The following is a 25,073-nucleotide window of genomic DNA, read 5'->3' as shown; positions in this document are numbered from 1 at the left end:
GCATTATTTATGTTACAAATGTTGCAATCTAACACTATGTTGCAAACTTGCAAGCTACCATTACGTATTACATTCAAATAAATTTATTAGACATGCATAACATCCTTATTTAGAAAATTATTGTGCAAAGACGACGTTTTCCAAGAGTTACTGGTCTCAAATAACAAAAAAAAAACAAAAAATATTTTCAAATACCTTTTTCTCATGAAAAGAAAAATATCGAGAAAAAAACCCCACTAAAGGCCATATTTGCAAATAAGTTTTCAAGCTCCTTCATCGGAACTTCGCATCATTTTTATGTGTATGGTTTAACAGGTGTTCTAATAGTGAACGTTGTTCCCATAAATTTGGGGATAGATACACCACTGTCAGTGTGTAGTAAATGAAGCGCTGTAAATCACCGTGTGCACAGGGATTTGGTGAGTTCACTCCAGCTGTCTTTGCCCCGTGTAGGCCCCCCTCGACTCTCTCTCAGGGGCACTTATCCCCAATTTTGCCTGATAATCACTATACAGATGGATGATGTTTAGGCGCCGGCTGCATTCATCAACAGACAACTCATCAGTTACCGTTCCCATTATACACAACCTACCGCCGATCCATTAAACGCTACTTTGTTAGCATCATTTTGCCCGACATAATGAAACGTCTGGAATTTCTGACGAGACTCAAAGTTGCAAATATGTAACTCTCATTGGAGAGGCACAGCCTCGAGAGTTGTAATGTGAAACACTCTGTGATGTGTCCTGGTCTCCGAAGAAGCATTTTTTCGCGCGTTTTCACCTGCATGTCCAACTGTCACTGGTAGTTGTATATAGTATTCGAGCACTTACCACGGAAAGCAATCCCACTCATAAGCTCGCATTTTCGTGTTACCTCTATATTCTGGGAAAAAAAATCACACGCTATTTATGTTATCTCCTCTGCAAATCAAAGGTAAATGAGTTCATTTTAGGTAAGGTAATAAAATACCTTAGATGTATTCCGAAAGAAAGGAACTAAAGCGTAACACATCCGGATTTCACCAAATGTTATTAATGTGTTGCAATTCCAAATTAACCTAGGATCTGTACTTTTCCATTAAACTTGATATCTTCTCCACTTATTCCACGTATAGAGTACAGAGTGTGAGTTGTACAGACTTTGAGTGAAGCAGACGACAGTTATGACTGTAACGTTTTCACCCTTTGTTTGGATGAGTCCAATTTGGACAGGCCGTCACATATGCGAGCCTTGGCAACATGCCAACATGCCTACAACGTCACGGTAGTGGGTGCTTGGCTAGATCATCAACAGGGTCCAATTTCAAGAAGACATTTTTACATGATATCCAATAAACACGCCCACAAACAAATACCGGGGAACAAAACACTTCTTCAAGCCTGTACATGCTCAAAACACCGTAATGTCTTCCAAAAACATTTCAACACCAGGGCCAGTTTCACAAAGACCTCGTACATGTACGATAATTGCACATATAGAGCAATGTTACGGTAATAGCGACATACAGTATATCATAAGACAAATGTACGATAAACAAAATGTCGTACGTTGCATTGTGAAGCTGGACCCGGTGTGTTTGAACTGTGGTTTCAGTACAACGATGTGTAAACATGGTGTCGCTAATGACGTGTCTGCTGTCTCGTAAAAGGTGTTTTAGTGCATCAGCTCTGTAGAGATTGAAACAACATTGGGCTGATCTGCTTCAAGGATCATCATAACGTGCTTAGCTTATTTGCCGTCGAGTTTTGTTTTAAGGCTTTACTCAGTATTTTACAAGGGCGTTCAGTTTCAGGGAAGAACAATGGCCGCGTCACAGTGTAAATTCTAAACAAACTGAACGATATTTTAGAGAAGAATTTGCTGTAAATAAATTGCTGAAACCGATAATGTTGCAAGTGTTGTTTTTACTTGTGCTTGTCAAGGACGCTTGTACTTGTGTTGTTTTATAGGTCACTTGAAGTATAATACTCGTACGTTAACCGCAAAAAGGAAATTGCGAAAATGTGGAAATGTTAGGTTTTTTGTGGTCTGCACCCCCGCTGTATTGGCAGCTCACTAGGCTTACTGGTGGAGTCAGCCTCGCTCTACAAAGTTTAACCCGTGACAAACCACCTGTAGCAACTTTAGACGGAATTCACTGTGAAAACCTTACATATGTTACTGACTTATTAGTTGACCATCCGACTGATATACTACAGGAGGAAATACCGGAGCTTCGGGGGGGGGGGGGGGATATTGCCCATGTGCATTGGTTTCCCTGGACATGTTTATTTCTGGTAAAATTGTCAACTATAATATATCTACAACAAACTACTATACATCTCCACAATCATGCTAAAAAGACGTGTCTCATTCCAAACGTCTGGGCCAAGTTCCACGAAGAAGAGTACGACATTTTCATCGTACATTTGTCGTACGATATTTTCTACGTCACTATTACCGTAACATTGTCCTATATGTGCGATTATCGTGCTTGTACGAGATCTTTGTGAAACTGGCCCTGGTGTTGAAATGTTTTCAGAAGACATTACGGTGATTTGAGCATGTACAGGCTTAAAGAAGTGTTTTGTTCCCCGATATTTGTTTGTGGACATGTTTACTGGAAATCATGCAAAAATAGTTTACATCCAAAATTTTGTGCACGTATGCACATTGATACCTCCAAAATAAATACAATTATCCTCGGCAAAACATTCATTCATCGAGAGCGGTAGATCTAGAGTCAATCCGGGGTTGAGTCACACCTAAGACCTTAAAAGAGGAAGTTGTGACTTCCTCGCTTGGCGCTCAGCTTGAAGGGGATAGTGCGACGACTGGTTGGCTCGGGCGGGTTGCTTTCGTTAAGTCGTCTCAGTGAAGCAGCACAAGATAAAAGAGCGGTGGAAATCCGTCCTGCATCAAGGAGGCACATTACAGGCACTCTAAGGATTTCTTCGTCGTCATATGACTGAAAAATTGTTAAGTACGACGTTAAACCTAGGCACGCACTCACATTCATTCATCGCTATATTTTATCATGAAGAGTTACTGCCCTTGAATTTGAAATATGGCTGGTATTTCTATCGGAGACAAGGCTCCGCTGGAGGTCACAGAGTTGGCTTCGTTTGAGATTGTAACGACTGTGAATGTATTTGGCAACCACTTGCTAAGCGTTCATCTACAAATCTACTTCTGACGAGCCGAAACAGCTGCAGAAGTTTTCTCTCACGGCCGCGCTGCCCCTGTCATAGAAGTTAACATTCCTGCCGAGTGGAGTGCTAAAGTCGTTAATCCGGACTTTCTGCTCTCTGGTGAGGTTTTATCTCTTCTCTACAAGGGACGGAAAAAAAAAAAAACCAAAAAAAAAAAAAAAACAACAACACCAGGGTAATGAGAAAATCATGGCAATTGAGTTTTGTTTACCAATGAATTCCACTGCTTACATTTTCTGCTTGTGTTTGAGACTTGTATCGCACTGTTTTTCGTGAAATATGGATATCGAAAGCCCTAAAAGCACTAAGAAACTCACAACAGCTTTTTGCACATTCATTTCGACGGCGCTTCTTAGTATTAGGTTCGTTGAAGGCCACTTGTCGTCACGAATATGGGGATGGAGATCTGTGCGTTATACACGGAAAACTAGTCAAAGATCGGCGGTGTAGGTGTACCTAGGACACTCGGTTTGTGCAGCCCATATTATGATATAACTGGCCGCCGTCGAATATAGGGACAATTCTTGAATATGACGTTATGCACTCATCAATCAGTAAAATCAATGAATCAGTCAGTATTAATCTAGGCGTCAAAATAGACAACCTGATACCAGGCGACAACCAGAATGTACGTTCCAATGTCATATCTCATTGATACAGTTACAATGCTGCGTCCTGGCTGGAACGTGAAAAAAAAAGAAAACAAATCAAAAAAAAATACATTTCATCTTTCTTACATACAGTTATCGCAGTTATTCCATCGCAGTTTCAGGCCTATCCCTACGAGATCGACAATGTCAGGTCAACGCCTGCAACTTTACCCATTCCGATCTCCAGTGTCCGCGAGGTCAAATGATCCTGTTGACCAACGTCACGTGTCAAAGCAGCAGACACGCCCCTTGCCCAGGCCAACTCTACCTGGACGTGTTGAACAAGTGTTCGGGACGTCAGCGATGCTCTCTCAGGCTCTTGGCGTTACAGAAGCTCCAGAAGGTCTGCCTGAAAGCACCAGCGGTATCGGTCGTGTTCACGTGTATTCAGAGTAAGTAATTGTAGGCCTATACACTTAAAAATTATTCTGTTAACCTTAACACAAAGTCTGATGCCTTAGTGATGCTAGAATGTATTTTGGTATTGCTGCAGATTGTTCTGTTAAACATAACATATATATTCTATTAATTCATCATAAAGATTCTGTTAGATTAGTAGGATATTATGTTGAATATTTACACACTATTTTGCTATAATAACAGAATACATTCTTGCATCAGTCAGGTATAAGACGTTCTGTTAAAATCAACATTAATTTTTTGAGTGTAGCCTTTAATCATCCTTGGAGACTGAGCAAGGAAGTGGACCGCGGAAACAGGAGCTCTGAAGCTTTTTCTGTCTAAACATGGGATGGAGGCCATAGTTTTAACTTTTTCTGTAAATGGTTGAGTGTTATCCTAGGGTAAAGAGAGCTGATGGAATAACCTGTAAATAAACATCAGTTAATATATTGCTGAAAATGAATTCCTGACCGAGGAGAGCTTTTGTGAAACACCTGTCAGTCAGTCCTTTATTATACTGTATTCCTGCATAAACCAGGATTCTAGCGGTGAAATATGCACCCCCGGCACCTGGTGACTTTGTATTGTTTTAATATTATTGTGTTTGAAATATGATGGAAACACAGCATTCTGACTAAGTCTAGACCAGTGACGCCTAAGAAATTGCAATCAACACCACCGCATTTTTTGGTTACACTGCGGTAAGATGGGGAAAAAGTAAGGCACAAAGCCAACGTATCAACTAATCTATACCGTGTTTCTCTAATAAATATATAACAAAAGTCAAATATCAGAGTCAATGAATCTGTCGTATACATATAGCCCAGAAGAGAATAGGCAACGAGGCTGTCGTTACTATATAACCCGTGTTTTACAATTTGTAGAGCCGTCAGACGACGCCCACGACGAGGCTTGCACGGGGGCCAATCGGCTAACAGACTCGCGTGGATTCGTATACAGTCCCGGGTATCCTAAACGCTACTCCAAAACGCCATGCTGGTGGAAGCTGTTTCTGGACAGGGGTCAAGATGTGCAGTTCACTATCTTTGAGATGCAATCTTTCTTCACGGGGTCTCCCCGAGACACCCCGGATTTCTTGCGCGTGAGCCCCAGCGTTCCGGCGCCATCTTGTCCGTTCAAGCAGAGAGACGTCGTGTCGTTTCAAGTTTTCCGGGGTGACCTGCTCACTGTGAAACAGTTCCGGGTCAGATGCCATATGGAAGCGGAGATAACTCTACGTCAGCTTAGCGGAGCGGGGAAGGGAGTAAGACTTCTACTGTTTTATCAAGGTAAGGGGAGTTAACTGTATGCCTAGTTTGTTTATTGATTGTTGTTGAATGCCGCACTAATTTTTTTTTTTTTGCTTATATGATAATGGTAATGTAAAGGCCCTGGAAGTCGCTGTCGAAAAAGCGAGAGCTGGATTTGAACACGCAACCTTATTAATCAAGCGGCTGATAGCTCTATGTACAGTGCAAATAGAGTATTCAGTGCATGAAGTCACTGATGAACAGAAATGCATGTATCAATACACGCTAATACGTTTGTCTGAGTGAAGGTCACTACAAATCAGCTGGACAGTCCCGATAACATGCAACCGTTGACAATGCGAGAATAGTTTTGTCAGCGAGATATTTCATAAAAAGGAGCTCTGATGTCCCAAATAGTTAATTTATAACATGAATCACATTGTAGCCTGGTGAACAAACTGAGTCAAGCAGATCAATGGGTAAAATAGCTGCCTGAAAGTAATTATTCACTTGATTGTTGAATACAACTAGAGTTTATGAATACTTAACTTATGAAGAGTAAACTCAATGAGTAAAACTTATATAACTTACTTAATCTGTTAATATAACGAGGGACTTTGCTACTCTTTATGCTTTGCTACTATTTATCTATTTACATGAACAGTTTGAATAAAACCCTGACAGAGGTAAACTGACAAGAGGCCGTATTTCACCGCTTACGTGTGACCATTGTCAGCTATCACATTATCGTCGTAACTTTTTTTTTTACTCTCTATGCTCTTCGTCTTTAATAACTTGTGTCAACCTCCACTGGTTTGCTTGTAGTAATACCTTCTGAAAAAGAAGTCTCTGATATTCTCCCGGGATTCCTCACGAGGCCGTGCACTGTCCCGAAATCACACGAGAAACTGCCTGGGTACTTCGTACCTCAGAAGAATCCGCTGCGTACTCAACTGGCTCCCTTTACAACAACAACAGTCACGGTTACCATGCCGACAGGTGAGTTGAACGCCTATTCAGCGACCTTGTGACAATCTTCGAGAACTAAGCATTGATGGAGACGTGTCTTTCTTCTTTCTTTTAATTGTCTGTAGATGATACATATTTGTATTATTGTTACGATCTTGCTGATGTAGTGATGGAGCTCACCGGGCTTTAGATGACGAACTCTTGGACATTTAGCTGAGATGTTTCCTTCGGACCTTCCACCGAATATACCCTAATCCCTGTAATACTTGGGACAGATATTAGTGGTGTTGAAAGCAGAATATTATATTTCTTTCCCAGCTTTTTTTGAAAAAGTAAAGATATAAGTATGTCGTTCATTATATGGTCTAACCATGTGAGAAAAAAGAAATCGAATATTCCTGCTACAGTTACATGTATACTGGCTAAAACGAGCAGATCAGATGTCCCAAAATTAGGAGAAATGGGGTATGTCTAATCTCTAATCTCCCCAATATTTACAAAGTAATTTGCGCGGAGGTGGTTAGCGCGACCCAGGAGCCTCTCATCAAAGCGGTCGCTGCAGGTTCAAGTCCAGCTCATGCTGGCTTTCTCTCCGGCCGTACGTGGGAAGGTCTGTCAGCAGCCTACGGATGATCGTGGGTTTCCTCCGGGCTCTGAACGGTTTCCTCCCACTATAATGCTGGCCACCCTCGTGTAAGTGAAATTTTCTTGAGTACGGCGTAAAGACCAATAATAAATAAATAGTAAACGGCGTTCAGAATCTTACTTGATAATAACGCCATCATGTAAACAAGTGCATACTGATTTTATACTTACCGCCGACTAGAAATGTTACTCTCGTGCTATGAGTGTTGACAAACTACTATGGATACTCAATTGACAAACTACTATGGATTCATCATCAGCCATGTTCAATACCCACTTTTGGTAGATTCTACGCATGCTGATTTATTTCTGTGCTGGTGATTTTAGGTATGTCATCACCAGAGCCCAGCGCGGGGGTGGATGTTGTGGAGCACTATGACAATTACATAGGTGAGTCCAGGACTGGGGGTGGGGCTGGGCATTTGTCGCCATGGTAGTTACACTCAGCTTAGTCTGAGGTCGGTTTGTGCAAGCGACCACAAGTCCCATTCTATTGCTTCAATATGTTTATAAATTAAATGTAATGATGATACAGCATGTTGAGTAATTCGAGATCAGTGACATTATAATATATTGCAGTTGGTTTCCCTACATACTTTTTACCTAATTGCATTTGCATGAACAGTATAGAATAAAACCCTAACAGAGGTAAATTGACGAGAAGCCGTATTTCACCGTTTACGTGTGACCTTATGCCGGCTACTACACTGACGTGGCTGCTCTGGTTTTACTCTCTATATTCTGCAGGTCTTTAATATTCTGCACGTCTTTAATATGGAAACAGTTTTTTTGCTTCAATACGTGGGTAGATCTGACAGCAACCTACTGATCGTCGTGGGTTTCCCTTGGGGTCTACCCGATTTCCTCCCATCATAATGCTGGCCGCCGTCGTATAAGTGAAATATTCTTGAGTACGGCATAAAACATCAATCAAATAAATAAATAAATAAATCTTTGCTTTGCGCGGCACAATGAACCAGGAGTCTGCCACCAATGCTATCGCTGTGAGTCCAGTTCGTGCTGCCCTCCTTTCTTGTTGTACGTGGGAAGGTCTTCTTGCAACCTGCGGATGGTCATGGGTTATCTCCGGGCTATGTCCGGTTTCCTTCCACCATAGTGCTTGCCGCCGTCGTATAAGTGAAATATTCTTGAGTACGGCGTAAAACAGCAATCAAATAAATAAATCTTTGCTTCATTTGCATTCTCATGTATTGATTGTCTACACTTTTCAGGCTTGCTCATCGGATTAGTTGTTGGCGGTCTTCTCAGTGTCTGTCTGGTCATTGGGGTGGCCGTTCTCTGTTTGAGGTAGGATTCACATATTGTGTTTGTTTATTTGTGTGAATGTTGTTTATACTCAAGAAGGTTTTACTTGTACGATGAAAATCGGTGAAGAAAGCCGAGTGCTGTGAATAAACCACTGATACTTGGGCAAATTAGTGAAGAAGGCAAGACCAGTGGTCTTCAACTGCTCAAATATACATACCAGCAAGCGTCGTAGACCGTGTGTGTTTGTCAATGTCCCACATACAATGATATGTGCAATCCACAAAATGCCTGTCCGGAAGGGTAAAACACAAACTGGTAGAGATCTTCTAGTAAATTCAACGTAGTCAAGGCAGTTTACAACACGTAGTGCAGCCAATGGTTTGGTTAACTGGTGATTTACAATGATGCTGACCACAAAGGACGTAAGGAGAACGTTTGTAACGTTTTGTGAAATCGTTACTTATTCAAGAATTTTTCACATCTGGCACACGGCCAGGTGCGCAAGTTGGCCATAGCAACATAACAAATATTGCACGGCAAACTGTACGTTGCATGTGGGGAAGATGGCCAGTAATTAGCGCAGGACTAGGTAACCAATATATTAAGTTGTCCGTCCTTACTTAACAGGTTTAATGAGTCATTACATATTTTGTATACGCAGGAGGAGGCGGTCAAAGGCTGGAGCTGACTACAATTCTTTTAGTGAGGGCAAAACCGGAAGCACCACTGCGTGTTCGGTGGATTCTGGGAAGGGTCAGAAAGAACAAAAATCTTCCACCAACCCAAACCGTGACATCTCGTCGGGATACGTGACGGAGAGCGACAGTTCTGAGGGGTACGATGAACCCAACAATCCGACCTATGAGTCAATTGAGAAGTACAGATTAAACGACACCTACAGTCGCGTGGCAGACGAGATCTCGTCTCCGCCACCCGCGCCGAAACCACGTGACGAGCGCGAAAACTTGGACTCCGTGTCGGCGACGTACGCCGAGATTCAGTCAATCTTAGACGAAAGAATTCCTCCAGAGGTCCCTTTGTCTTACCGGGAATTCCTTCGTCGGCAGTTGTTGGCCCTGGACAAAGATGTAGCTAAGGGTACATGCAACAACAGCGGGCCTTACGCAGTGTCTGGATACTTGTGTGGCGGACAGGAAAAGGCGCCCAGCCCGCCGCCGAAAGTGCCACCGAAAAATCCAGCAGGCGTTGTCAGAAAAGAAAGAGACAGTGTAAGTCCTGCACGAGACAGCAATAACTCGAGGGTGGACAAAGCACGGGGAGAACCAGTCTATGCCTCTCCCACCCAGAGGGAGGAGAGGAAAGACAGTGATGTGATATTCGTGGAAAATGACCTTTATCAGCCGTTCGAGGCCACGTGATTGACAGGTAAAAAGGCGCTTTATGGTTGGATCGTGGACGAGAGTTGTACAATAATCCGCGAGCATACTTTACGGGCAGCCTGGGTGGATTGCTGGATAAGGCTATAAGTTTATATGCTTAACCCCGCGCTACTGGAGTTTACGGGTGCGTTGCGAGAAAGGACATGCGAACATATGGACGGACATTCACGGATATATTGACATGCGGACGTATCCATGGACATGCTGACGTGTCCCTGGACATGCGGGCCTATCCGTGTACATTCGAGTGCTATATTAGACATGCTGTCGTATCCATGACCATGCGGACGTATAGACACGTGGAAATGCGTACGCATGGACATGAAGACTCATGGACATGCGGATATGCATGACTATGTAATACTCGGCTCAATTCCGCCTGTTTCATGACGCGAAAATGACGTGCACGCATAAAACGAGACCGTCAAGTTTATGTCATGAACTAATACAGATTAATCTGCCTAGTGTAACGATGGATGCTTTTTATAAGTATGCACATCTTTATGAGGGACCCAACCACCCTAACATCCGTCAATCTAAACATTTAGATCAAAGCAACCGTAATAACACACATATTTTATAAACAAAGTGCTGCTTTTTGGCAGTCTTAAGCTTGGCTGTTACAACGTGTTGTGAGAGAAGTGTAAAATACGATAGTAAATACAATTGCCTGGAAATTGGGAGATAGTCTGTCGAGTAGGCCCCTATACAACTTGCTATGGTATTTAGAGATTGGATTGCTTGCCATTTTCTACATCATGTTAAATACTTCATTGGAGAGTTGGATCTATGTGTCTCTTTAGACTGAAGACATAATTCAGTTTAAGAGACGACTTTCGGTGATTTTCCCCTACAGGACTGCATTTTATACGGGTCACGTGACAGGGGTGTCACATTTTATCATGACGGTTTACATAATTTGGTTTTTGTTGCAGTGCTGCAGCGAGCAAAATGAAATTCCGAAACATTTTATTCAGTCATACCGTTAACATCAAATGGATGTTGCCCATAATGGTGAAGTTTGTAAAGTCTTTAACAGTAGACTGGGATAGACTTTGGACCAACTCATTTCAGAGGGTGTTTACTGTGACATTATCAGACGAGTGGTCTGACCTGGAAGTGACGTTTGTGAATAAACAGAGCGTCGACTTGAATTTTGTTTTTCTGTAACGTATTTCTAGACTAGCACTTAAGAAAAACCTTAATGAACCTGACGTAAGAAAGGGGATCGGCTTAAAATCAGAACACCCAAAGCGGACAAAAATGTGTGAATTATTCAAACATATTACCGTTGTTACGTGATTTCTGATTCGGTAGCCAATCCGACAGGACAGGTTACAAGTCTAAGGTGTAGGCCTACACCTACATAACTTTTTAGCTTTTGTCTTGTACAGGTCAGTTTCTTGTTGAACGACTTGAAAGTGGCATTTGAAGAAAGTACACTTAAAACTACTGAAGCCACCGCCCTTCGCCAGATAGCGGACAAATCCCCTGACCCAAAGCCACGAACGTGAACTGAATTCGAATACGCGACCTGTCTCGATGAGTCAGGCGTCAGTGTTACAAGTGGTTCAGTCTAAAAATTAATTTGTTAAATTTAAAGGTAAAGAAAAAACTAAAATGAAGCACTAAAATGTCAGATGAAAGTTCATTAGACACTTGCCATGAAAATAGTTCGATTTATTTTTTTCGCGAACCGAGTAAAATGGCTGTAAATCATCAGATTCTACGGTAGTCTGTAGGTGTCAATGACGTCACATCCATATTTTTCTGCTGAGGTAGTTCGTTTCAAGGTTCATCTGGATTTTAGAACGTTTAGAACGATGAAATATAGTGGCCTATGTGAGTTAAGTGGCAATAACCGGGTGTGACGTCACTGGTCCCAATATAGTCAGAAAAGGTCAACTAAGGTCTGTTGCCTTAGATTACTGTCTTTTACCACAGTTTTCAGAAGAGAAACAAATTTTAATTATTTTACTCGTGCACGATTTGACACGAAATCCCATTAGTGTCAGGGTGAAGAAAAGTGGGGGGAAAGTCAGGAAATTCTGACGAAGTTGGCAACTATGGAAATGAATCAGGGGAATGCAAACGCACCGTTTTAGATACTCTCTTCACGACGAAACATACACGAATTGGCGGGCATCCGCTTGAGGTGCAAACCTCTCAGAGGACGGTAGCGCAGTGTACAAGCAACAAAGGGGAATCATACAGAATGCAAAATGTTTTTATTTCGTTAAATTCTGTTGATGGCCTGACATTGTAACGGAATTCCGAAACAACTCCGCACAAATAGCACTTTTTGGGATGGGAAACCGATAATGGTGCGTTGAGATGGAGCGAGTTTTAAGCCAGGGGAGATAAATCTGACTATAGCGGTGTTGTTATCTGGTACTTTCTCGCGTTACCTGAAGTCCCATTCACAGTCTCAGCGAAAATGTTCGGAATCCAACATACACATAATGTAACTGAACTCTTATTGGCTGTCTGCGGGAAGACATGCGCTCAAACGAGTTCCTGTTTCCAAGTGTATATATATATATATATATATAAAACACGCAGCGAATACAGTCAGCCAATCTAACTTTTGTCAATGCCAAGTCGTTTTGAAGAGCCCAATGGGCCTATCGTTAACGCCCTTCACGCGTTTTACTGTTACGATATTAGACTGTCAGGTGAACGCCACCTAACACGAGACAGACAAAGTTAATCAAGACTTGAACATTTTTTGGCGAGAAGCTCACAATAATGGGTTTTTGTGACAGTCAGATGCAGCAAAGGAGAGATAAATCTGATCGTTGTGGATTTCTTATCGCGCAAAAGCGATAGTGATGTCCGCTCAAATCATGGACGGACCTAGTCAAATTTCACTACGGCTCTTCCTCTTACCCGGCCTTCCCTTAGGTCCACCAGCACGCGATTTACTTCCGTCAAAGTCACGTGTTCCACTGGGGGTCCGTTGATCTGACAAACAACATTTGATCATAGTTTACTGTTTAGTACTACATTAATTCACATCTACTAGTAATTAATATTTATTTATTTGTTTGGCGTTTTACGCCGTACTCAAGAATATTTCACTTCTACGACGGCGGCCAGCATTATGGTGGGAGGAAACCGGGCAGAGCACAGGGGAAACACACGACCAAATTCTTCCTGTAGTAGTTATTAGCTGAAATGAATAGAAGAGGTTCGAGTTCAAACTATTTTGTCTTTGAAGGTAAAAACAGTCATCTTATGTCATGTTACTTGTAAAAATGTTACACAAACTTTGTTGACAATAATTCCCCGATCATTAGTTTCACCGTGTTCTAGAGGCACAAATAACACCTCTTTACTTTAGAAAACACTGAAGTTCACAAACGTTCAGCTCCACAATTTTCTCCATCATTCGTCTAGTCTAATTTACTTTTTATGAGACGCCCATGTTACAATAAACGTGATCCCGGAACAGCTCTCTAACATTTTTGAGAGGTCAAACATCCACTAGGACTTATTTTTACCTTTAGTGATAAAAGAGTTCGAATCCGAATCTTCCCTCAAGAACCCAAGGGCATCGTTTTCATTCTTGTTTGTACACGGGGGTATTTAATCACCACTTCAATAGTTCCTATGTTATGTTCACCTCGTACATGTGTTACAAATTGAAATAATGTACCTTGCACTATTACCGTATTATTATTTACAAGGCCCGAAGCCTCGTATGCGACCTAACACACGGTGGCATTTCACTACTATTTCAATGGGTTACCCCTTTTCGTTGTATCCAAATAATTATGTATCTGCATTCGTACCTTGTTATCGTCCACCAGCTTCACAAGGTCACGAAGACTGTGGAGACTTCCGGTACGACTTCCGGTAATGGCGGTGGTGTTTGAAATCAGCTTCTCTGGTTGAGTGATCAGTGATCCTCCATACAAACCGATAACATGATACTGGCCGCCCTAATAACAAGACCAGAGGAAGACATCTACCAGGTGAAATCTCAAGAACAACTGACGTTACACCAAAAGGGTGTCTACTAACCCGTTCATACGAGCAAAGCTAAGCTGGTTTAACTTGTGAACGCCTGTGTGAACAGAAAACGGGGGCATTTAATCTGGTTTATTTGCCCCTGCGAGCGACGTGGCTTGAAGGGGTTTCAGGTCTTGAGCCGGTTTTTCTTTGCCGTGTGAACCGTGACTAGAGCGTATCACCCGAATGCGCATTTTCAGGATAACGTGGTCATTACTGAACTGGCCTAAATCTGACCGTGTGAATGGATAAATTCATGAACTGGCTTAAAACTGGCTTGACCACATATTCGCGTGAATGTGTGCACTTTCATAACTGGCAACCATCTCAACCGGTTTAGACTTGTTCCGGATTAAATTGTGATCCTGTAAAAGGGATATATAATATATAAGGAAAGGGAGATTCTAGCTCCATACCAACACCGTTTGAATCCAAGCGTACAATCAAGGGCGCTATCAAGCAAGATAAAGACAAATCAGTTACTCTGTGTGTTTCTTTTACAAAGCACAGAACGTTCAAGTTTCACCGTTTCGGTGGCCTGTTATGGTTAGAGCGGCCGCCTCGAAGTTGGGAGATCTGGTATGAAACCCGGGTCGGATCATGCCAGAGATTTTAAAAATGGTACTTGTTGCTGCGTCGCTGAAGGCTCAGTTCTGAGAGATTAGAGAAGAAAACAGGACTGGTTGGCCTGGTGTCAGTATAATATGACTGGTTGGGGTGTCATGTCTGGCGTCTTCGGCATGATGCTTCAGTGACGGCAGCACTTTGTCGGTACGGACTCTCCCTGTCACAAGAGTGAGTGAGTGAGTGCTTGGGGTTTAACGTCGTACTCAACAATTTTTCAGTCATATGACGACGAAGGAATCATTAGGGTGCATGTACGTGTAATGTGCCTCCTTGTTGCAGGACGGATTTCCACCGCTCTTTTATTTAGTGCTGCTTCACTGAGACGACTTACCGAAGGCAAGTAAGCCGCCCCACCCGAGCCATTATACTGATACGGGTTAACCAGTCGTTGCACTATCCCCTTCATGCTGAACGCCAAGCGAGGAAGTTACAACTTCCTCTTTTAAAGTCTTAGGTGTGACTCGATCAAGGATTGATCCTGGATCTACCGGTCCCGAAGCGGACGCTCTACCAACTGTGCTATCCAGGCCGGTCCTGTCACAAGAAGACAACTAATTTCGGGAACTGGACTTGCACTTGCCCCTTGTGTGTCCAAGCAATTGATAGACACCCGTCTTCGCCACTCGGCCTGCACATCCCGATTTTAACGAGAGGATTATAAGTTGAACATTGATCAGACTCATTTATTAGAAACGTTTTACATATTGACAGGCTATTACTAATACATTTTGTTATATGTGCCATTCTACGCGTGCTATATTTTGCTTTATCCCGCATCAGACAAAATACTCCGCTTTTCTTTGAATAACAACGGTCACGTGAGGTACAGATATATTCTCGAATCCATACTCCTCACAGCGCATGCATCGCTCACAACCTTTCGCCACCAATAGACAAGCTTTACCTTTGGAGCCTGTGAGGCGCACGTGGGCTTGCTTATGCTTAGCCTCATCACTTGTGTCCTCACACCATTAACTATTTAACCAGCATTTATCAATAAAACTGTTTTCCGTGTTGGTTAGAATCATGTTGCAAACACTCTAGATAAAGAGAATATATGTGTATAGACGGATTGTTTGTGTTTCCGAGCTAGGTGTATTATATTTTGCCAGGAACACTCACCTTTCTCAGTGAGTTTAAGGCAGCTCCCACTGTCTGACTTGATCCAACGAAGTCAATGATTGTGCACGCGCCGCCATGCGTCTTTGTTCTCAACTGCTGCACGATTTCTTCATCTTTTAAAAATTGAAAATGGCTACCATTATCAGTGAAGGAAGTGTTGTTCGTAATAACATACTTGCGTTATATGAGCTTTTTAACTTCATAACCTATAAGGATAATTTATGATTTGTCCAAAATTTAATTTTCAACCATAGTCCATGGGTTTATGTCTCGTAGTTAGGAATGAATAGACAGAGATGACAGCAGACCCCAGAACGATTCCGGTAACATCAATACCACTGACAGCAGCTCGCCGACATAGACTTACCTTGGTCAGGTAACAGAAGAGTTTCACAGTCCTTAACGACAGACAGATTAGCAGGCTGAAACAGAATCGAGAAAAACAATTAACTTCCGGGTATGTCGCTCACCTACGGACAGCGGCTAGCAGGCGAGGAGGTGGAATACGGCTAATACAGTCACTGGGCGATATTCTGAAAATACCGCCCGATAAATGTCGGGAATTAATAAAAAAATTCAACAATCTACATGGCATGTGTAGCTGTGGACGTCACAAAGTGCACTCTTAGTCTTATGTCGCCGTGCAAGAGAGTTTTGTATTTACGATTTCAATTGATATGATCTGAAGAAACGGTTTATAAAGTGTTATAAAGAAACAATAAATCATATTGGGCAATAAACTCTTTATTGCATCATTCCAAAAATAATTTTGTGTATGTATGTATGCTTTATGTCGTACTTAACAATTTTTCAGTCATATGACGACGAGGAGTCATGATGTGTGTGCACATGTATTGTGTCTTCTTGTGGCAGGGTGTGTCCAGACAGCCATAGTGCTGCCGCTACTGAAGTATCATGCCGAAGACACCAGACATCACAGTCACCCAGTCACATTACACTGACACCGAACAACCTGTCCTGCTTCCTTGCTCTAACCTCTCAATGTTGAGCATCAAGCAGGCGGTAACAAGTACCATTTGTAAAGTCTTTGACCCGAGTTTGACGCAACGTCACCGGAATCGAGGCCGACGATCTAACCATTAGGCCATCGAAGCGGTTGGAAAATAACTTTGTGTAATCCTCATGTGTGTTATACGCACAGAATTTAATGCCAAATGACGACGGTACTGAAAATCTCACCGAAATGTCCACAGCGAGGATGTTCGTGGTCTTTGGCAGACAGTATCGGGCTAGGTTTAGACACCACATGCCAAGCCCTCCACAGCCGACCACGACTAACCACGGAGAGTCTGAAATGTTTGATTTTATTTATATATTTGACTGGCGTTTTACGGCGAACTCTATTATTTATTTATTTATTTGAATGGTGTTTTACGTTGAACTCAAGAATATTTTAATTTTTGCCGCGGTGGCCAGCATGATGATGGGAGGAAACTAGGCAGAGCCCGGGTGAAACCCACGATCATCAGTAGGTCCGTAGCAGGCCTTCCCACCTAGTGCTGGATAGGAAGCCAGCATGGACTTGAACTCACAGCGGCCGTATTAATGAGGGGCTCCTGGATCATTGCACCGCACTGGCGTGCTAACTCCCTCGGCCACGGTGGCCCTGAAATGTTTGATATAAAAAGACTACAGCACAAAACCAGAACAGCGACAACAGTCTGATAGATGGAATGTGGTCAGGCGTAACCCTAGTCCGGCTGTTGTCAATTTAGTTAGGGTTGTATTCTATCCATTCATGCAGATGCTTAAGCCGTGGCAAATTACACGACTCTGACAAAGATTGCATGATAACATATATCTTATTACATACCATAGATCTTTGACAGCTCTTCCATTTTCGCTTTAATCTTGCCGAGAGCGTTAAATGACGTCAACGCCGCACACGGTAACGTCGCTGCGACAGATAGGTCCAACGTCGATGGCACGAGGACGGTGTAGCGGGCGTCCGGCACCCAAACATACGTTGAATACCTACATGAAACAGTTTTATTTTTATACTATCCAGAATTTTAACATTAATGCCACCTAACATTTACTTTAAGGGAAAGAAACTGTATTAATACCTTAATTTTTCATCCAGAGTTAAATGGGATCAAATGTTTTAATTGTTTTAATGACCATATTGATAATTAACGTCACATGCAGCGACTCTTTTCTCTGGCCATATACACACAACATAAAAATATTTAATATCAGATCTGCGTTTTCATGCACAGGCAAATATTTATTTCTATATTTATTTATATTCATTTGATTGGTGTTTTACGTCCTACCCAAGAATATTTCACTTTTACGACGCCGGCCAGCATTATGTTGGGAGGAAACCGGGCAGAGGGGAAAACGCACGACCAACCGGGTGTTGCTGATAGACCTTCCCACGTACCTCCAGAGAGGAAGCCAGCACGAGCTGGACTTGAACTCACAGCGACGGCATTAGCGAGAGGGTCCACATCACCTGATCATACAGAATACATGTACATGAACTGAGCATAAATGTGTGAAAAAAGCTGTGTGACGTCACTGACGGATTATGGTTGGGATGATTCATCTGGTATTGCACAACACACTCACCCTCCTTGGTTAGCACAGCCGCTGACACCACTCTGGCCGAAATCCGATGTTCCATGGCGGTTATTAGGACAGAGGTTATTATACCCCGCGCGACAAGCGTCACACTCCATGCAGCCTGTCCAAGGGTAGACAACCACCCTGTCGCCAATGTTCAAATCTGTGCATGCCACCATACAAATCAAGAATCAGGGTTAGTGCAACTTGTAAACTCTGTAAACTCTAAATAGTACGCCTAGCTTGTAGGCCTGGTTTTCTCGAAACATCATCTGCGTCATTTCTTTTTCCATAACTCAAATGTAGAGTCTTTTTCGGAAAAAGTTACGCCAAAAGCACACTGCATAGGAATTCGGTATTGAGCTTCTTAAACATAATAGTCCTGCTTGTATACATTCTGGCTATCTGGCTGTACGTAGTAACGCCCACTCGTGGGTTTCTCCCGGGGTCCCACCGGCATCATGCTGGCTGCCCGATTATCAAAGTCACCAAAGCCTTAGGGTGGATCTTAAAATTCCCTCATCAATATCGGGAATTAACCGTGTCCTAGCGTTAGAAATGAAGCCTCTGCCACGAATCGAATCCCTCAAAGATTTTAAGATAAATCTGTACAAGTTTACCTTCAACTTGAGCTCCCTTTGAATACACTGCACCAACAATCTCGTGACCTGCAGGAAAGCCAGACAGAATAAAAGTGTTTTAGTTTTGAACATAATGATACACCATAAGTATATCATAACGATACACCATAAGTATACCATAACGTATACCATAAGTATACCATAACGATACACCATAAGTATACCATAACGTATACCATAAGTATACCATAACGATACACCATAAGTATTCCATAACAATATACCATAAGTATACCATAACGATACACCATAAGTATACCATAACGATACAACATAAGTATACCATAACGTATATCATAAGCATACCATAATGATACTCCATAAGTATTCCATAACAATATACCATAAGTATACCATAACGATACACCATAAGTACACCATAACGATATACCATAAGTATACCATTACAATACACCATAAGTATACTATAGCCATATTATATAAGCATGTCATAACGATATACCATACGTATACCATAGCGATATGCCCTAACGATATACCATAATTATATACCATAAGTATACCATAACGATATACCATAGGTATATCATAGTGATGTACCATAGGTATATAATAACAATATACCATACGTATACCATTACAATATACCATATGTATACCATAACGATATAACACAATTATATACCATAAGTATACCATAGCGGCATACCATGCGTATACCATAACGATATACCATAAGTATACCATAATGATATGCCGTAAGTATACCATAACGATATCGGTTCACCGGAGACTCTGTAATTCAATGCAGCCTACATGTATCTAAGAGCAGCGATGTTTGCATCTTATATCACGTAGACATACCTTGCAGTAATTACTGCAATTGTTTGCAGTATACGAAAATACCGCCATATTGACATTCTTATTTTTCTCGAACACGGTGCCATGTGTTCCCACAAAACCATTTTAGTTTCTGAACCATATATACCAAACTCTACAAAAATCTGTAGAAAGAGCACTGCTGTAGACCGGTCAGAGCTACGAGGACGGCTATAGGTCAAAAAGCTTGATATTTGTCAACGCACTTAGATGCTTCTTAGCCGACAACCTGTTAGCCATTCATCACAATAAGCTCTACTTATTCAATAGTTTGACAGCCTTTCATCACGATGAGCTCTACTTATTCAATAGTTTGACAGCCCTTCATCACGATGAGCTCTACATATTCAATAGTTTGACAGCCCTTCATCACGATGAGCTCTTCTTATTCAATAGTTTGACAGCCCTTCATCACGATGAGCTCTACTTATTCAATAATTTGACAGCCATTCATCACGATGAGCTCTACTTATTCAATAGTTTGACAGCCCTTCATCACGATGAGCTCTACTTATTCAATAGTTTGACAGCCCTTCGTCACAATGAGCTTTACTTATCTCATCAAAATGAGGAAACATTACGGTATAACATTCGGCTCTATTTATCTAATAGTTTGATAGTCTTTCATCCTAATAAAAAACAAATCCGGCTCTCCTTATCCAGCAGGTTGATATCCTTTCATCGCAATGAGGAAACACTCGGCTCTCCTTATCCAATAGTTTGATAGCCTTTCATCGCAATGAGGGAAACATTCGGCTCTCCTTATCCAATAGTTTGATATCCTTTCATCACAATGAGGAAACATTCGGCTCTCCTTATCCAATAGTTTGATAGCCTTTCATCGCAATGAAGAAACATTGGGCTCTCCTTATCCGATAGTTCGACAGCCCCTCATCGCAAGGTATTACTAAGCATGTTGGACTTCCACGCTGTGTCCTCGTCTTTATTTAACTACCGGTGTACTTACCCATGGTGATTCCGGATAATCGCAAATCCGGAATGTCCCTTAATCTCCACAGGTCCTCCCAGAAATGTACATCTGAGTGACAGATTCCTGCACGAGACGTCTGGCGACAAAAAGTGCGCTTTTACTAATGATAGCATATATATATATATATGGCATTTTTAAAGAGTGAAAAGGTGAGGCCGAAAATCTGTTAGTGAACTTTGAAATTCGAATCTCACATTAAGTATTAGATGTAGAATAATCCGCTTTGAAACACCATGTACAAGTTGGGGTGTTCACGGATGTTAACCTTTTTAGTGTTCACTTTTCAGTCGTTATACAGTATAATATTTCACCGGTTAGGTTTGGTCATTTTCCAGCTATTACACTGTCGTCGTGTCAGTTGAATCGTTAAAAACTTAACTTATTGGCATTATTAGCATAAGTCATGTGACGCGCCATATATATCCTTTCCTGGCTTGAAAGTGAACCCCTGAATGTGGGCTATGGCATCCAATAATTAATTTACAGTGCTGTTTATGGAGCCATATGTCTACCTTACCTTCAAAATGATACCCCGGGGCGCCGGCGGGGGTAGGGGTCTCTTGGAAACCTTCAGCGGTTCTCCTGCCCCGGTCAGTTCTAGACACTCCCGCACCACTTCTGCCATGGCCCAAAAGGAGTCCACGTGTCCATGAAAGCACACCTGGAACTTACGTCTGCAGGGCAAAGGTAGAGCAGTCTGCAAGGTTAATAACACGTGTGATCGTCACGTCAAAACATGACTTCACATATCCGGATCCATTTCCTAAAGCCGACGAAGGATACATAAGGTGAAGTATCGAGAAGCCGGAGTTGCTGCTATATACTGTTGTCTTACAGTGAAACTCGTGACAGAATTAAACTGCATTTTAAACATTGATATTGCGTATACAAGGCTGTTACTCTAGGTAAAACAGATAACATGTAAAATTATCAAAAACTTGTGAGTTTTAATCCGTTTGTGGTACCTTTACGTGGCACAAACTAGTCATATTACTTTTCGAGCGTTATTTACTTGTTTCCTGCCGTTTTCCATGAAATGTTGAAGTCTCTCTACCTCGAGGGTTCGAAGGTTGCATTGATCACACATCGCGCTTATGAATTAACACATGCAAAACTGGAACACTGACCAGTCTTTTGTCTATGAGTAGACCTATCAGTGTCTTTGTAGACCTATTCATCACGCCTATCCGTGTCACACAGAGAAACATTCACCCAGGTTGACGGTTGGTATACGAATGTCTGTTTTGACGCTTTGAAGTATACTCCCGGAACATTCAAGCTGACTTTGTACGGTCTACCGTTACAGGTTAACCTACTCATTTCATCAAGAAAATCTCTGTTGAGCAAAATGCATTTGTTTCATTCATTTTATTGTTATTTGTTAAAAACCTCCACTCACCCCTAACTGTTGGCATGCTGTTTTCGCTTGTCGCTCATGATGACTGAGCTTTTGGCATTGTTTTAGAGGAGACTGATGTTTAACAAGCCCGTACTGACTTACAGATTGATCCAAAAGCATTTCAACCCTACTCTATTAGGTAATATATATATATATATATATATATATATATATATATATATATATATATATATATATATATATATATATATATATATCTGTAACATCAAAAGTGTTTTCCCGGTCAGTTCTGCTCAACTTCCTCCCACCAAAATGCTGGCCGCCGTCGTATATGTGAAATTTTCTTGAGTACGGTTTCAAACAACAATGAAACAAATGAATAAATAAATAAGTAAAACATCCAGACCTCAGGATTATGAATCTGTCAAAGACTAAACTCAGACCTGGACGTCTATCACACTGTCGTCGTCGCTGCTCTGGTCTTACTTGCTATGCTCTACGTCTATCACACTGTCGTCGTCGATGAACTTGTCTTACTTGCTATGCTCTGCGCCTACCACACTGTCGTCGTCGCTGTTCTGGCCTTACTTGCTATACTCTACGTCTATCACACTGTCGTCGTCGATGAACTTGTCTTACTTGCTATGCTCTACGTCTATCACACTGTCGTCGTCGCTGCTCTGGTCTTACTTGCTATGCTCTGTGTCTATCACACTGTCGTCATCGCTACTCTGGTCTTACTTGCTATGCTGTATGTGTACCACACTGTCGTCGCTGCTCTGGTCTTACTTGCTATGCTCTACGTCTACCACACTGTCGTGGTCGCTGTTCTGGTCTTACTTGCTATGCTGTACGTCTTTAATTATACTGTACTGCTGTGATAGACGTAGGATGGATTCACCTTCCGTACTCAGTGGCGCCACTGATGGCCAATGAATGATACAACCAAAAGATTATTTATTTATTTATTTGGATTGGTGTTTTACGGCATACTCAAGAATATTTCACTTATACAACGGTGGATGGAAACCGGGCATAGCCCGGGGTAAACCCACGACCATCCGCAGGTTGCTAGAAGACCTTCCCACGTGCGGCAGGAAAGAAAGACAGCACGAGCAGTGACAGCATTGGTGGGAGACTCTTGCTTCATTGTGCCGCGCTGGCGAGCTTACCCCCACAGAGGCAACCGGGATAATTTAATGCGTGACGTCATTCTACCGCTTTCTTTGCCAGTGAATGTGTTCACCACATCCAATGTACGTCCCACCTCCCATTCACGTGATATTACTTTCATTCCATTCCCGGTGAAAGCCACTGACGTCACAAAACAATTGAACATTTGTAACCAATGTGTGGGACATCAGACTGACCGACATATACTTGCAACAAAAATTGATTATCATTGGTCAAATACGTGTTCTTAATCGACAGTTCTGAAAGGCCTGTATGGGCCGTGGTGACCGCAAGCGGACGTTCGGGTAGCTGATTGGGCAGTCTTAACGTTTGTTGTTGACCATTACTCATTCAACGTGCAATGCTGCATCACATGTAGGTTACACGTGGTGAAGATCGTCAGTAACTTGACAAAGATCGTTGGTTTACCCCGGGCACTCATGTTTCCTCTGCCCATATATGGTTCAAAGCAACAATCAGTCAAATAAGTAAGTCACACGTACATCCACCTATTTATTCTTTTACAAGGGGCCTCCGTGAGTCAGTTGGTTAGCGCGCTAGCGCAGTGTAATGACCTAGAGCGACCGTAAGTAGGAAGGTCCTGCAGCAACCTGCGGATGGTCGTGGGTTTCCGAGGGGCTCTCCCATCATAATGCTGGCCGCCGTAGTATAAGTGAAATATTTTTCAGTACGGCGTAAAACACCGATCAAATAAATAAATAAATAATGACCCAGAAGCCTCTCACTAATGCGATCGCTGTGAGTTCAAGTCAAGCTCACGTTGGCTTCCTCTCCCGCTGTAAGTGGGAAGGTCTGCCAGCAACCTGTGGATGGTCGTGGGTTTCCCCGGGCTCTGCCCGTTTCATCCCTCTATAATGCTGACCCCCGTCGTATAAGTGAAATATGCTTGAGTAAAACACCAATGAAATAAATAAATAAATTTTACAACAAATACCTAGGTTCATTTAAACCCATCTGAAGCCTTGATCCAACTCTGTAGATATTAAACTGACTTCTCTCTTATCATCAATCTTCATATTTTACACGCATATATAAGTGAGCAAGTAAATGGGATACCAGCCACACAAGATTACACGAAACGAAACCTCAATGACTAGGCTGAGAATTCACGTCAAATTAGTGAGAATCATACAAGTTATAACAGACAAGCAAAGCAATCTTACTGAGAAAATCAATAAGATGGCGGCGACTTGACCACTTGGGTGAGAAAACTGAACATATCCCACGGGGTCGCTTTCATTTTTGGCATTTCATCATTTCTAAATCAAATCCCGCACTTTTGTTTTTTAATTAAAACAAGAAAAGATTGATGGAGGTCACGTGTACAATGGACGGTAACAATATATGCATAAGGCATTGTTTAACTTTTCTGCACAATAACGTTTACAGGGAAACAACAAGATGCGTGCATAAAGACCAACTATTTAGCATAAATATATTGTATATGTATATTTATTTATTGATTTATTTGTTTATTTATTTGATTAATGTTTACGCTATACTTAAGGATACTTCACTAATACGACGGCAGCCAGCATGGAGGATACTATTACGGTGTGAGGAAACCAGACAGAACCAGGGGGGAATGTACAGGTATAAGTACTGGCATTTGTAAATATTGTCACTATTGTCACTGGTTTTCATAACGGTACTTTCAGTGGCAATACTGGATTTGAACACACTACCTCATACACGAAACAACGCCTCACTTCACAAGAGCAGCTCAAGCTTAAAAAAAATGAAATAAATAAGCGGGATTCAACCATAATGTGGACAAGCGCTCTGACTGCGAGGAGTTTGGAAGAATCTGCAAATGCAGTCGTTAGCACGCTAACCACTCGGCCACAGATGCCCCCTGTATAGAATTGTAACCGAACATTGCACTGGTTGAAACAAGAACAAAAAAAGTTAAGACG

At 42.0% G+C, this 25,073-nt stretch overlaps 2 protein-coding genes and 1 long non-coding RNA gene across 4 annotated transcripts in view; 1 reads left to right on the top strand and 2 right to left on the bottom strand.

The window, feature by feature from the left end:
- The window catches only part of LOC135477622 (uncharacterized), a 28,722-nt gene extending 17,806 nt beyond the window's left edge, over positions 1 to 10,916 (top strand). Inside the window, exons 3-8 of one of the 2 annotated variants that reach the window (XM_064757788.1) lie at positions 3,961 to 4,236; positions 5,131 to 5,535; positions 6,322 to 6,495; positions 7,438 to 7,500; positions 8,343 to 8,418; positions 9,041 to 10,916. In XM_064757788.1, the coding sequence (XP_064613858.1) occupies positions 3,961 to 4,236; positions 5,131 to 5,535; positions 6,322 to 6,495; positions 7,438 to 7,500; positions 8,343 to 8,418; positions 9,041 to 9,758 (1,712 nt within the window). In that variant the 3' untranslated portion in view covers positions 9,759 to 10,916. The remainder of the gene's footprint in view (positions 1 to 3,960; positions 4,237 to 5,130; positions 5,536 to 6,321; positions 6,496 to 7,437; positions 7,501 to 8,342; positions 8,419 to 9,040) is intronic. The other variant, XM_064757789.1, reaches the window with a different exon arrangement.
- A 1,610-nt stretch (positions 10,917 to 12,526) lies between these two features.
- Positions 12,527 to 18,145, bottom strand: LOC135478066 (uncharacterized). The gene is made up of 7 exons (XM_064758332.1): positions 18,138 to 18,145; positions 17,377 to 17,537; positions 16,743 to 16,852; positions 15,910 to 15,964; positions 15,543 to 15,655; positions 13,574 to 13,723; positions 12,527 to 12,743 (listed from the first exon to the last, which is right to left on the bottom strand). The coding sequence occupies exons 2-7, from the start codon at positions 17,399 to 17,401 to the stop codon at positions 12,636 to 12,638; spliced, it is 561 nt and encodes a 186-aa protein (XP_064614402.1). The 5' UTR covers positions 17,402 to 17,537; positions 18,138 to 18,145; the 3' UTR covers positions 12,527 to 12,635.
- A 96-nt stretch (positions 18,146 to 18,241) lies between these two features.
- On the bottom strand, positions 18,242 to 20,681 carry LOC135478067 (uncharacterized). The gene is made up of 3 exons (XR_010445255.1): positions 20,580 to 20,681; positions 18,752 to 18,799; positions 18,242 to 18,294 (listed from the first exon to the last, which is right to left on the bottom strand). It is a non-coding gene; the product is annotated as an uncharacterized LOC135478067 (long non-coding RNA).
- Positions 20,682 to 25,073: the final 4,392 nt, after the last annotated feature.

The sequence above is a fragment of the Liolophura sinensis genome, chromosome 11, assembly GCF_032854445.1.
Source record: "Liolophura sinensis isolate JHLJ2023 chromosome 11, CUHK_Ljap_v2, whole genome shotgun sequence".
NCBI classification, from domain to species: domain Eukaryota; kingdom Metazoa; phylum Mollusca; class Polyplacophora; order Chitonida; family Chitonidae; genus Liolophura; species Liolophura sinensis.
The sequence above is the reverse complement of the archived record's forward strand: the minus strand, read 5'-3'. Positions and strand labels throughout refer to the sequence as shown.

What these genes read in the sequence shown, in the direction of transcription:
- LOC135478066 (XM_064758332.1), bottom strand. Translation starts at nt 17,401, where the DNA reads ATGGAAGAGCTGTCAAAGATCTATG. An exon ending in AGAGCTGTCAAAGATCTATG is followed by an intron (nt 16,853 to 17,376) that starts GTATGTAATAAG and finishes CAAACATTTCAG; the next exon opens with ACTCTCCGTGGTTAGTCGTG. An exon ending in TCTTCTGTTACCTGACCAAG is followed by an intron (nt 15,656 to 15,909) that starts GTAAGTCTATGT and finishes AATTTTTAAAAG; the next exon opens with ATGAAGAAATCGTGCAGCAG.